Source organism: Ambystoma mexicanum, chromosome 7p (genome assembly GCF_040938575.1).
Source record: "Ambystoma mexicanum isolate Mex_15411 chromosome 7p, UKY_AmexF1_1, whole genome shotgun sequence".
Lineage (NCBI taxonomy): Eukaryota > Metazoa > Chordata > Amphibia > Caudata > Ambystomatidae > Ambystoma > Ambystoma mexicanum.
In genome coordinates, this window is record NC_090939.1 from 860,354,098 (window position 1) to 860,367,945 (window position 13,848).

At 45.1% G+C, this 13,848-nt stretch overlaps 1 protein-coding gene across 2 annotated transcripts in view; it reads left to right on the forward strand.

Moving 5' to 3' along the window:
• Positions 1-13,848, forward strand: part of TPP2 (tripeptidyl peptidase 2) — a 1,218,153-nt gene that overhangs the window by 719,734 nt on the left and 484,571 nt on the right. For both annotated transcript variants that reach the window (XM_069637049.1, XM_069637048.1), the window contains exon 19: positions 11,714-11,814. In XM_069637049.1, the coding sequence (XP_069493150.1) occupies positions 11,714-11,814 (101 nt within the window). The remainder of the gene's footprint in view (positions 1-11,713; positions 11,815-13,848) is intronic.

Consider the following 13,848-nt stretch of genomic DNA (forward strand, 5'->3'; position numbering starts at 1 on the left):
TGTCCCTCCAGATTCTCGATTTCTAGTACTTCGGGTCACCGATCCCTTGGTCCTCACACCTTCCAAGCAGAATGTCACAGGATAAGCGCTCCTCCAATATTGAGTTTTTCGAAAACTGCACATTTCAGCAATAGAATCCCCTGTTACGACTGTAACCATCAGGGAATTTGACAGGTACATTATATAATAGGTCTGATTATTCACTGTGCAGCTTTTATTGGCCGGGAGGATAGCTCAGGTACAACACGTGTCTTGGAAGCAAGACCACGCATAGCAGCACAGGTTTGAATCCCAGGCATTTTAAGCACGTTATAAAAGAAAAATTCTACTTCTAATTATTTGTTGGAAAATACCAGTTGACAGTGGCCTCTTGATCACTGGTACGCATTAACCGACTACACAAATGGCTCTCTAATTCTATTAAAGGTCCATCACTAGGTCTTTCTGCCATATAGTGCACCTTTCTCTGACTTACAAAACCTCAAAATGTTTATTCTACCATGTGCCATGTATTGGAGGCATGTTATTGGGCTACTCATCACTACAAGTAAGAGTTTGCTTTTCCCCAAGTATCTAATCAAACCCACAATGTTCCATGACCGAAGTTGAACACATTAATTCATGGTTCTCAGCTATTCAGAAAGAACAAAAGTTGCATATGTTGCTATCTGTTAACTTGCCCATATCCCCAACAACCAAGGCCATTTGACACCACTTCCCATTATACCACAAAGAAGAGAATATTGTGATATTTCTTACCCTGTCTATTGAATAAGGTTGTGCAGGTTGTCAGTGGCTTCTGAACAGGTATATTTTAGGAATAGTAATCGATGGGCACATGGATCTGTTGCGTTCATTAATCTCAGACATTTGTAGTGTATTGTATATGTTATTTATAGACCGCACAAAGACTGCAACGCACCAAGGCACTGAGAGTGCGAGGGAAGCCGTTAGGCTGCAGATTAGATTAGGCAGCCAAGAGGCAGTTAGGCTAAAACAGGTACGTTTTTAGAGCCTTTCGAAAAGAGAGAAACTCGAAGATTACGAAGATCCAGAGATGGGTTATTCCAAAGCGTGGGAGCAAGAACTGACGACAATCACCCTCACGCTCTGGCGTGGCGAAATCTAGGAAAGCATAGCAAAGATTGATTTGTCGAATGCAGTGATCACCCCGGAGTTTAGGGCACAAGCTTAGAGCGCAGGAATTCTGCCCCGACGTGAATGGCACAGTGAAAGATGGAGAGTACCTTAAACTTAATTCTCCTTCTGATAGGAAGCCAGTGTAATTGATGTAAAAGATCTTGAGTGAGCAAGTCTAGTGGCTCCCAGAGCGAGACGTGCTGCTGCATTCTGTAGAGTTTGAAGATGTTGGAGTAGCATCTCAGGTTGGCCAAGATGGATTGCTTTGCAGTAAACTACGGAGCGCATAGAAGATGCTGTTACAATTTTGGACCTGAAGGCGACGGAAGTAAAGGTTCACATTTTTTCAGAACCTTGACTTTTATGTAGCCCAGCTGGCAAACTGAGAGATCTGGGCTTCTCTAGAACAGGTAGCCATTAGTTTAATCCCTAGGCTGTTCACTACTGGAGGGGGCTCTGGGCATGGTCCCAGGGAAGAAGGTCAATAGTCACAGGGCCAGGGCTGAACCGTGATATTGGATCCCACCAGAAGAACTTTTGTTTTTTCTCCATTTAATTTAAGCAAATTGTTGGCCATCCAATCCCCAACTGCAGCAAGACAGTTTTTCAATTTGTTAGGGGGTCATATGATGGCATATTCAAACGGAAAAGAATCTGAGTATCATCAGCATAGGAGTAGAAAGGAACTCCATGTGTGGCGATAAGTTTAGCCAGTGCCTGCATACATAGTTTAAAAAGTAGAGGAGACAGGGCAGATCCCTGGGGGGGGGCTCCACAGTTCAGGACAATAGGCGAGGAGGTGAAAGGAGGGGGAAAGACTGTTTAAACCCGTTCAGACAGGAAAGAGGAGAACCACTTTAGCAGGGTGCCCAAGATTCTCGCCTCCTGAAGGCAGTGCAGCATCTTCTGATGGTCGACTGTGTCAAAGGTCGCACAGAGGACAAGGAGAATCATAGCTCCCACCTCTCAGCGGTCCAGAAGCAGGGCAATATCATCCATGAGAGCCACCATCACGGATTCAGTACCCATGCCGGGACAGAATCTGGACTGAAAAGAATGAAGAAGATAATTGGCTTCCAGAAAAGCGGACTGTTGAGGGGGTCACAATAGATTCCATTAATTTCATCAATACAGGAAGCGGGGAAATGGGACGATAGTTTTCCACAATTGCAGGGTCAAGGTGTGATTTGTATTTATTTATTAGTAATTGGTAGATCAATGCGTGTTTAAGGGGCTCAGGAATATGCCCAGTAGAAAGAGTATTCAAGTGCAGCCGTGAATGGAGAAATAGAATTGTTAGAGGCTGCTTGGAGAATGTGAAGGGGAATAGGATCCATGGCGGAAGCAGAGCAAAGTTTCACTGGGGCAGAGGAGACCATATTGTCAGTCACTGCACTGAAATTAAAGGCACTCGGTTGAGTCTCTTCAGTGGCAGCAAGCGGGACAAGGGAATCGGTCAGAACCAGTCTTCCTAAATTGATCAGCTCTCGAATGTTACAAATCTTGTCCCTAAAAAAGGCATTTTTCCTGTGACCAGACAGCCTTGTTTCAATGATACCTGTATACGTTATTTTTAATACTTTTTCAGGTGCACTTCTATGCACCTTTACATTTTTACTGTGAGGTAAACATTTTTACCACTGATGGCCAAAATGGCTATAACCTCATTTTGTAAACCCTGTGTTTTGGGCTAGCTAACCTTGTTGGCTCTTTTCCTCTCGACAGGTTAGGAATAACCATATATGGTCATTCTTTTTGTAGGCTCTGGCCAGAACCCATGAAGAGTCCTTTGTATGCTTGAAACTGGTTTGGACTGGGTAGGGCATCCCAGACACCTTAGTTCTTATCGAAATCAGATTGATATCATGACTGCGGCTGAGGTGGCTCTCCTTGACTGCATAGCCGCTCATTTTGATTGTTACAAGTCCTCTGATGGGTGAGGTCATGCCCTGCCCTGATTTCTGTCAGTCGGAGAGGGTCTGGATCCACTCTGGAAGTCTGTCACAGGACCTGAAGATCCAAAGTATGAAAAGCCACAGAGGGACACCTGGAAGCTGTTGCTTGAACCAAAGACCACTCCCAAATGGTAAAACTCTGCTCTGTATCAACTAGGGGAGGGCCTGCACTGTCTTGTGTCTTGATCCGATGGCAACAGCTTGTTCGCTGTCCTGCACCCTTTGGAAGTCCTCTCCAAGCTCTTGGAAGATGTTAGCATATAATTGATCTACCGTATTCAGAGTGGGGCTCATCTACACGTTGGACTTTGCAGGTTATACACACTAGAAGCTCCACAAGTTGAATTCTTAGAGGGACACCATTTAGATGGATTTTCAGAATCATCCCTGTGGGACAGATTCTCAGAGGCCACCATATTCTGGAGAACAGTGAAAGACACTATTGTATTGTGGAACCCTATTTGGGTAGTGTGACTGACCCGCAAAGCTTAGACTTAGGAGAGTGTGCGAGTAAAGAAGGGATCAGTTAAGCACACACACACACAGCACCCTTAATACAAGTTGGGGCAGAAAGTATAAAACTACAGTTATTTATTTAGGCATTGGACAAAATTAGTAATTAAAAACCACAGATAAGTAACACACAACATTCCCTACTACTGTATGCACATTCACTTTTGGGGTGCTCCGGCTGCAGAGAACTAACACTTTACTTCTGAAAACACTTTAACAGTCTAATCAACTGTAATGTAGCAAAGCAAGTGAATAAAGAGCAAGGTAAGTAAGAACCAAATTAGAGAACTAATAAAGGAGACATCCAGGTGCAGTGGACATATATGGGCATGTGGGAGAGAATCCTGGACCGAGGAATGTGAGGCTCTATGGGTTAATATCCTAAAGCTTAAATGATCTATCCATGGTATAAACCCTCACCTTCCCCTCTAGTCCCCACTCTTTCTTCCTTCCCCCATCTCTTCCTTCCCCCCATCTCTTCCTTCCCCCCATCTCTTCCTTCCCCCCATCTCTTCCTTCCCCCCCATCTCTTCCTTCCCCCCATCTCTTCCTTCCCCCCATCTCTTCCTTCCCCCCATCTCTTCCTTCCCCCCATCTCTTCCGCCCCCCCATCTCTTCCGCCCCCCCATCTCTTCCGCCCCCCCATCTCTTCCTCCCCCCATCTCTTCCTCCCTCTCCCCCGTCTCTTCCTCCCTCTCCCCCGTCTCTTCCTCCCTCTCCCCCGTCTCTTCCTCCCTCTCCCCCGTCTCTTCCTCCCTCTCCCTCGTCTCTCTTCCTCCCCCTCCTTCCCTCTGGCCTGACTCACTCTACATGGTACACCCTGGATGTTCGGGTCTCCTCAGACCACCCCTTTGCGAACCCTCTCACCACTCCCCCTCTCTTGGAGTGATCACTTTCGCCTTTCTTCCCACCTCTCTTCCCCGCAGGTCAAGCCAACTCGAGCACTGCCACCTACCTTCTCGGTTATCCAACCCATGAAGCATGTGTCAGTTGAAGCTTTCACCACTACTGTCTCTCCTCCTCCTCCAGCACCTTTGGATGATTCCCACCCTGACGCAGCCCTCTCTAACATTCATCTCTCTATCTCTAACACTCTGGATGTCCTAGCCCCTGTCATGAGGATCCGCTTGAAACCCTAATCAAAGTGCAACTCTTGGTACGATTCCTACATCACCGCCCTTAAACGCAAGTGTAGGGCGGTGGAGTGGAAGTGAATGGCATCGGGCACACCCCCTGACAAACTGGCCTGCCGCCTGCTCCGAAGGCAGAACAGACTTTGTCCTCTCTAAGAATAGAGCCTACATCCAAGCCTGCATCTCTGCGGCATCTAACAAATCGGCCAAATGTTTGAAAATCTGAAAGGAGCTGGCCAATCCTGCTGCCGTCTCTACCTCTCCTGTTACCTCCCAGGCCCACTGCATAGCCTTGGCCTCTCATTTCACCACTAAAACTCAGGACATCCTGTCCACCCTCTCGTCCTCTACCTCCTTCTCTTCCTCCTCCCCTACCACTCTTAGCCCCTCTGAGGCAGTCTCTCCTCCTCCTTTCTCCTCTTTTCCCCTGTTCACGGCTGACAAGGTTTCTAGACCAGTCCGATCTGTGAAAGTCTCGTCAAAGCAGGACCACATTGACGCTCTTGCTCCAGCCTTGGTCGATTTCAGGAATCACTCTTTTGCCACTGGAACTTTCCCCTCCCGCTTAAGCACTCCCTTGTGCACCCCTTCTAAAGAAGCCCTCGCCCGATCTCCATCACTCCTTTCCTGGGCAAACTCTTAGATAAGCTGGCCATATCCCAGCTTAATCTACATACTCAATCTGTTGGTTGCCTCCATGACCACAAGTCTGGCTTCAGAGCTGCCCGAAGCATGGAAACTGCTCTCCTGAACACCCGTAATGACTTGCTCTCCAATCTTGACTCTAATCTCCCTTCTGTCCTCATTCTCCTCAATCAATCCTCTGCTTTTGACACGGTCAACCATGCCATCCTGCTCAATTTCATCCGCTACAACCTTGGTATTACTGATCAGACCCTGGCCTGGTTGACCTCATTCCTCGCTGACCGACCCTCTAAGGCACAACAGGGGTCTTTCCTCTCCTCTCTCTCTCTCTCTACTTGTGGTGTTCCCCAGGGGTCTAACCACTCCCCCTGGCTCTTCAACCACTCCTTGCCACCTCTTGCCCACTGCATCGCTACTTTCTGCTCCAATTTTCAATGTTATGCGGATGACACTCCTCTCTCTTTCAGGCTCCCCTCAGCCACCTCTGCTTCTTCTCTCATACCAGACTGTCTTGCTGTAATTCAGGAATGGTGTGCCACCAATGATCTCTGCCTTAATGCCAGTAAGACTCAGATCCTCCTCATTGGGACACCCACTCCCTCCTTTCCTCTCTAGCCACCCACTCTGGGCCCTCTTCCTGCTCCTTCCTCTGAGGCTAAGAACCTTGGTGTAATCTTCGACTCCATCCTCTCCTTCTCTCCTCACATCTCCAACGTATCTAAGAAGTCAAACTATCAGCTGCACCTCCTCAGAGGTATTCTTCCTTTTCTCACTTTCCCCAAGAAGCTCACTTGCAACAGCCTCTTTCTAAATCTTCCTTCCTATACTCTTCGACCTTTACAACCTATCCAAAACAGGGCTGCAAGACTTGTCCTTGGCCTCAAACCCAGGGATTTTGTATCTCTAGCTCTGAAATCTCTACACTGGATCCCAGTGGCTGCAAGGATCAAGTTCAAGCCCCTCTGCATCGTCCACAAGGCTTTCTGGGGTATGGGGCTGCTCTACCTCCAACTTTCTCTTCCAAAACATCTTCCTTCTCGTGCTCTCTGCTGATCCGCCTACAACTCTTGAGGGTCAGATGCTTCGCCTAGCGGAGATTTGGGGACAGATCTATCTCCTCGGCTGTGACCTTCCTGGAACAGCTTCCCTGCCTCTCCCAAACATGAACAGAACCACCTCCAGTTCCGTAAGCAACTGAAGACCTTCCTTTTCGCTTCCGCTTTCTTTCTTCTTCCCGGCTGATGCACCAGACGGCGCAGCGCGCTGGTCATCCACTGAACTCGGGCACAGGCTTGGGCATGTCCAGTTTCCCTTGCACTGCCTCCGGGCTCCCCAGCACTGAAAGGTCTGTAGCTGCAACCCTGCAGTCCCTTCTCTCTGCACTTATGAATTAACTGCACTTCCCCTTCCGCTCCCCCCTGGCACTTCTCCCTTCCCCGCACTTGCGCTATCTGAATGATGCAAGGCCTCGTAAAATTGTTATTTTGTCCTCCCTTTGTTTCCCCCTCCTTGTCTTGTCGCGCCTAGCAACACTTGTGTACAGGCGCGTTGTAAATGCCACATCATATATCGTGTCATAACTCACAATCTGAGGTCTTTTCAACTGAAGGCTAACACTTTTGTGGGTTAGTGCCTTAGTTTGTCTCACACCGTTCCACTGAGAGGGTCTGAAACACTATCTGCTGCAGGTTTCAGTAGTTTCCAAACCTGATTCTTGTCAATAGTAAGCAACACATTTTCAGGGTTTCCGAATCTTTGTACTATCCTTTATGGGATTTCCAGGATTCCTGCACCCTTTTACTAGTCTGTCTATTGCCGGCTTTCTGAGTTACCAAATGTTTAACCATAGTGTCCTGTTGGCTCTCATTCTCGTCAACTTGGTATCTCAGCGCCTTCTGTTGTGAGGAGCTGATTGTTTAGCAACAGGAAGAGCCACTGAGAAGTCTTCCTAGAGGTGGAATTCTTGGACCTATTTATCCTTTCCTCCCCGGATTTTAGTCTCTCGTTTCCCTGACCCCGATCCTTAAGAATGCTTCCTGCTTGTGCTCATATATCCTCCTAGTTCTAACCCCTCTCACACAAACTTGGCCCATCAAACAGTTTTTTTCCTTGCTGCCACTCTTTCGGATGGCTTTCAATCTCCTTTCCCTTCACTACCACCTCATGTCCTTAGTCTTCCTGTTTACCTTCTCTGACTACCTCATCTTCCCGTGTAGCTACCAGGCTCCTCTCCAGGTAATCCTCACTAATTTCTGCTTCTATTTTAATCCTCGCTGCGCCTCCACTAACAAAGGTCATTACACTGCCCCCTGGTTTCTTCAGTCAACCTTTTGTTCCTCCCCACCAATCTACTTTTCTCCACCAACCTCCTGTACTCCTGCACCAATCTCCTCCTGATCGTTCTTCTCTCCTACCATCTCCTCCTGATATCTGCTGGACCCCTTTGTTTTGCCAGCACCCTCCTGGTTATCTTCTACCTCCTCCTTGTCACCAATTACCAACCTCCTATCCTCTGGTCGTCCAACCCTCCCAACCCCCTCTGTATAAAGTCTGCTCTTGCCAGTCTGCTGAAAACACCTTTTTTCCAGCTCTGTCTCCACTCTGAGGCCGTTATGCGCATGTGTGGCGTTTTTATGGGTATCTTACCTGCTGTGGGGTGAAAGATTGATCACTTTCTGCCTTTCAGCTGAAGTTTCGCGGTGCAAGAGCTTGTCTACCTGACCATCCTAGCAGGCAATGCCTATCCAGCTTCCACGAAGCAGTAGCCACCCCTTGTCTTCGCTATAATAAGCCGGGATTCTTGAAGATCTTGGGACAAAATCGGGCCACATGGTAAAGGACCATGGGACATCCTTTCACGCTTATTTGTCTAAAACAGCAGCTGCTGTATTCCAGTATGTGTACATCATCCTCCTGATGAAGACGTTGTATAAATTAACATTCCACGTCGAAACCGGTTGAGAAAAACTCAAAGGGATGTGATCTGAACTGTAGCTGTGATCCACCTTTCCAATAGATTTGTTTAATAGTTTCTATTATTTTCTGTACAAACTATTAATGTTTTCTTGGGGAGAAATCATGAACTGCGCTCCTCCTATGTTTACAATTCTATTTGTCTGGTTTTTAACAATTTGTATGAATGTCACTGATTGCTGAGGTGCGTTTGAATGCTGCACTATGAATGGAAAGTGTGTGTGATTTTTACTAGCCTTTTCTAGGCAAAACAATGTTGCTACGCTGCTGTGTTTTCTAAAAATAATGTAGTGTTTAATAATTTGTGATTCATTCACTTTTTCAAAAATTTGTATGATTTTGAAATACATTTTGATATAATTGTGTTAATACATTTCTCTGGACAATTTTTTCTGGTCTACTGTCTCCACTCTGACCTCTTTCCTCCAAATGGCCACCCTGACAGACTGAGCTTATGGCTTTTGTTCAGATGGATTTATAGAATCTGGCATTGTGAACAGATTTTAGGAGTTCACCCTAGTTATAGTCAACAGGGACTCCGCAAGGTTCACCAAAACCCAATCAAGCTCTGTGGATGAGCAGTCAAGACTTATTCTTAGAGTGTGGAGTAGAGGTCAGGGGCCCACATTGAGGCCACACAATATGGCACACAATTCAATTTATATAGAATAAAAGTTATTTATTCTAGGCCTTTCAACACACTGAAAAATTAATCTAACCGGTAGTACTATTGCACAGTACTCTGATACAGATTTATCCAATCACCAAAGTTCATATATGCATTAAAATAACTTATTCAGCAAAGCAGGTAAGTAAAGAAAATGCAATAAATGATGGTAACCAAGTCACATAATTGCTTAACTCCAGCAGTCCAAACTCTTAGAAGAACGGGGCCTTTCGCCCAAAAGGGATTGAGGCCACAATGATTCTCCCCTGAAGGCGTTCTCTGCAGATAATTTGCAATTCATATGTGTTGATGATGGTTAAAAGAAGTACTTCAACAATTCTGGAATGCCAGAGACAAAGGAACGTGTTCCCCCTGTTATCCTATAGCGGGCGGGGGGGGGTTTACTTTGCCCCCTGACTCCTCTTTTTCCAGATGTTGTGAATCGTCTGGGGGCTCGATTTTCTGCCATTGGTTCTGGAGTGTGATGCCCATGAGTTGCAGGTTTGAGGATTCTTCCAGTCTGGTACAAATGCAAGATGCAACCCCTGGCAAAGAAGAAATGCAAAAAACCTCCCCAGGACACTTCACAGGCTAGAGAAAGAGTTCCAGCAATCGTCTCACGCACAGACGAAGACGGGCATCCTTCTAGCCGCAGTCACCGTAGCTGCTCCAGGACAGGATACCTTGATGCTGAGAAATTCGGGGCCCTTAAACTTAGCAAGGGGTATTTTCCTCTGCCACATGACCAAACACGAGGGATGGTGGCCAGTAGAATCCTCCCTATACCGCCCAGGTTAATAATCTGCTAGCTTCGGGAGTTACCGGGTCCCCTGGATCACCCCTTCCTCTCAGCCATTTGAAGGCAAGAGAATAAGGCATGGGATTTCACATGGTACAAACCATAGTCTCTGCAGGTTTCAATGCTGATCGAGATAACATCTTTGCTTTCCAGTGTTTTCTTCAGGATGGCTACTCTACGTTGTACCCAGAGGGGAACCCTATTCTAAAATAGAAAACAGATGCCTTCATGATATCAAACAACCAAGTTCCCTCCCCAGCCAAGTAACAAATGCCTCCTTTTTCACTTTAGTCTCCCAGGGCATGATATATGATGGTGGTGTGAAATGGCCACCTGTCTTCTATGTCCACTTCCTCACATACATCACGGATATCTACCGAAAATCTATTCTGAAGGGAGTATGATTTTCTGGAGTACAAGGTATAATTCCTAGTCTTTGGATGAGATTCACTTCAAACATCACCAAGTTAAAGAATTGAAAATAATCTCTAATTTCTCAGAGTTGGTCACACAAACAAGTAACATGTGATCAAACGGTTGGAGAATGGAGGCAAGGTATATCGTAGGAAGTCAGCTAGTACATAATCTTTACAATAAAACACAGATCTGTTTAATGACTTAACTGGTAGCTTTAAACATTAAAAGCATAATTCGACAAAATACACGAGGCCCAGGAACACAAGTTATCCACATTTCACATAAGAGTGCCTGTCATTGATAACATTTCCAAAATTCTACCACTCATACAACTCATTGAGCGATTCTCATATATCTAAATAAACCTCTTCTGTAGGCCATCCCATGGGCAAACTTCATTTGCTCAAGGCAAATATGAGAAAGTGACGTATCACTTTCTCATATTTGTATGAGTTGGAGATTTGTAATCCAGTCCTCTGCTTGCATTTCTTTCTTTTCTCCCAGACTCTTAATATTTGCTTTTTGACCAGAGTTAACGCCCTGCAAATGAAGTGATGCTGGCCTCTGCAACCGTTTAGAAAGAGAATTTGGATTCCTGTCTCCATGCCTAGCAGTTACCAGACCGCAAACAAATGTACAATTCACCTTTTTCATAAGGTCTTCCCAGAGCCCTTTGACTCCATCACAGTCCCAGAACATGTCACAAGTCAAATATTTCGCTCACACCCCAACGATGTTTGCTGTCAAGCCTAGTTGCTGTAGCCTCACAGGGTCCACTGTAGGCGGAAGACTGCTCCTATTTGGATAAGGTGCAGGCTGAGGTCCAGATTGGTGTGGATTAAGCCGCCTACCCATTGTTTCCCATTCCTCTATGGGAAATTCATTGAGATCCTGTGCCCACTTCAGCCTCAGTCTATCCCACATGTCTGCATGTGCCTTTGTCTCAGGTATAAGGTTAATGTATGTAGCCACCACCTAAGGGAGTGGTGGGAGATCAAGACATATTTTGGTGATCTTGGCATGTTGCTCACATTTTTCCAAGTCTATCATCCCATCCAAGTTTTAGCTATGCATATATTTGCATTATTAACATTGCATAATGTGGAGAATTTTTTTAATTTGTCTATGTATTGAGTCTTGGGGTGGGAAAAAAAAAACCTGACTTGCTATTTATTTACCAACGCTGGTGCTCTAATCATTGATTGACATTCCATTTTTTGCTATGGAATCAAGCTCTTAAGGATATTTCATGTAAAAGTAAACTATACATTTTATCCAGCACATATTCCACTCCTTTCCAAGCATATTAAATGAAGGGCTTTTTAACAGCTTATTTTCTGGTACTTTTGGATTGCTAAATGTGTGTGGACCAATCAATATATTGTAAAAGTGGGTTAGTTGCATTACCATCTCCAAAGGAGATTCTTATTCAAAATGAAAACGACTGTTTGTTTTATTTGTACCTTTGCAGCATGCTTCTGATGGTATTGTAAGATTTGATGTGCAGGCCACATTAAAGTATGAGGAATTGTCTCCTTGCATAAATCTGAAGAGCTGGGTTCAAACACTAAGGTACAGTTGTTTTGCCTTTCTAAAAATACAAAAACATTCTGTAGTTTTAATAAAGCAATTCAATGATTTATGAATGTTTGTATGGTGTCGGTACAATTGACTGCGCCAACTCTGCTGTAACTCTAGATATTATGCCATGTGACTTGCCTGCAACACAATTCTTGTCTTGGAGAGCTCAACCATTTATGTTTAAGGAAATTGTCCGGATGAAGCGGGCAATGCATTACCAGAAACCTTGTTCACCCTCTTCTCCTTTGCGCAAGATTTTAGCCAATTGTTCCTGTATTTATAGGGCTCTTAAACTAATGTGGTGCCCTCTTGGCTTGGATCAAATAAAATTCTCAGCTGTGCCTCCAACTGTAACTCTTAATCTTAGTCATGGCACTGCCCGTTGGAGTTCACAAACAGTCTCGGTCCTCTCCCAACTGCAGATATTTATTCCCCTCTAGACCTATGCCCTCAATCCCTAAGTTAGCAACTAGCAATGTGTTAAATCCTCATATCACACTGTATTGCCACTTGTTGCTCATAGTGGAACAGGAGACCTGCAGGCGATCCCAAATTAACTCCCTGACAGTCTATATAGTCATAGAGAAGTAATCTGTGAAAGGCATGCAAGTGATATTCTTTTATTCAATGCAACAGTTTTCTCTTTGATGCCATTTAACCATAGGGTCTATGAAGTGTCCAACAATACTAGCTTTTTCTCAATCATCTCAAAGCTGTGCAGCTGAACGGATTTGAAGTATTTTCACGCATATCAAGTTTAACTGTTTCTTTCATAGCAGAGGTATTGACATTGTTAGCAGGTGCCCTAGCAGACACCAACTGGGTTTCTTCAGTCCCTTGGTTTGCATATAACTTGTATTTTAAATCTCTTTTGGGAGCAGCTTAAATTTACAGCACAACAGTCAATGATTTGGCTTTGAGTCAGACCTCTTTTGGGAGAACCTAGTTCCAAAGTGCCTATTTTTTTCCCGCATGTACAGATCTCTTGTGGAAGATGTTGGAGCAAACACCTATTTAGAACATAGACTTCTTTTAGATTGCTTATTTTACAGAAGATATTATTCAGAGCTTCTTTTGGGAGTGTGAAAGGAACAGGGATTGACCCATGTTACACAGCAGGCAGTTACCAGGATTCTGCAGCATTTTGGGATATCTATGGATATTCCTGTAATGGTATGCCTCTTATTCCCCCTCTGCCCCCCGACCCCCGCTTGGGGACAGTATTTCTCTCTAGGACTAGTATCCCATTATGTTTGTCATTCTATCTCAGTCCTCCAAAGAGTTATGTAGTCCAATCCCTCTCCAGAGGCTCTGGGTGACTATTGAATACCCAGCCTTCTTCTTTGTGACGTACCCTTCACCATAGAGGCATGCAATCAGTTTCTGGTTTACATATGGCACGTAGCCCCCTTACTGTGGCAACACGGGGCCGCAAGAGTTGCAAAATGGAGAGGAACACAGTCGTCCCTTTCAGACAAGGACTGAAAGGGACGACTTTGAGGAAATAGAGGGACACGGGATTTAACCCATGACTGGATTCAAGCTTTTGAGAACATTTAAGAGGACGGTTACATTGGCCCTGATTTGAGAAAGACGTTGGTTACGTTGAAACACGTGTCATCACTAAAGGGCAACAGTTTTCTATATAAATATTGGTGAATCAAAACACAAATCTTGTGTGGTACCTTATTTCCTTCTCCATCTGTATGGAGTAAAAACAACTTGGGCGCATGAGCAACACATAAGGGTAACACTTTGTGTTACAGTCTGGGATTTGTTTCCTGAATCCTGGACAGAAAACATTCTTGGACACTGCAGTCGTTGATAAGATCCCTCAACCCTCTGTAAGTGTGCTTACATGCCATCTATCATTCACATGTCACAACTATGGCATCTAGCACCTTACAGTTCAGTGTGAATTTTGAGAAAACTGCTATCTCCTTTGCGGGACCTTACTGCATGTCTTCCTTTGTAGTGCATTGAGAATGTGCGCAACTAGGAAACCCCTCTAAACAAAAATGAATT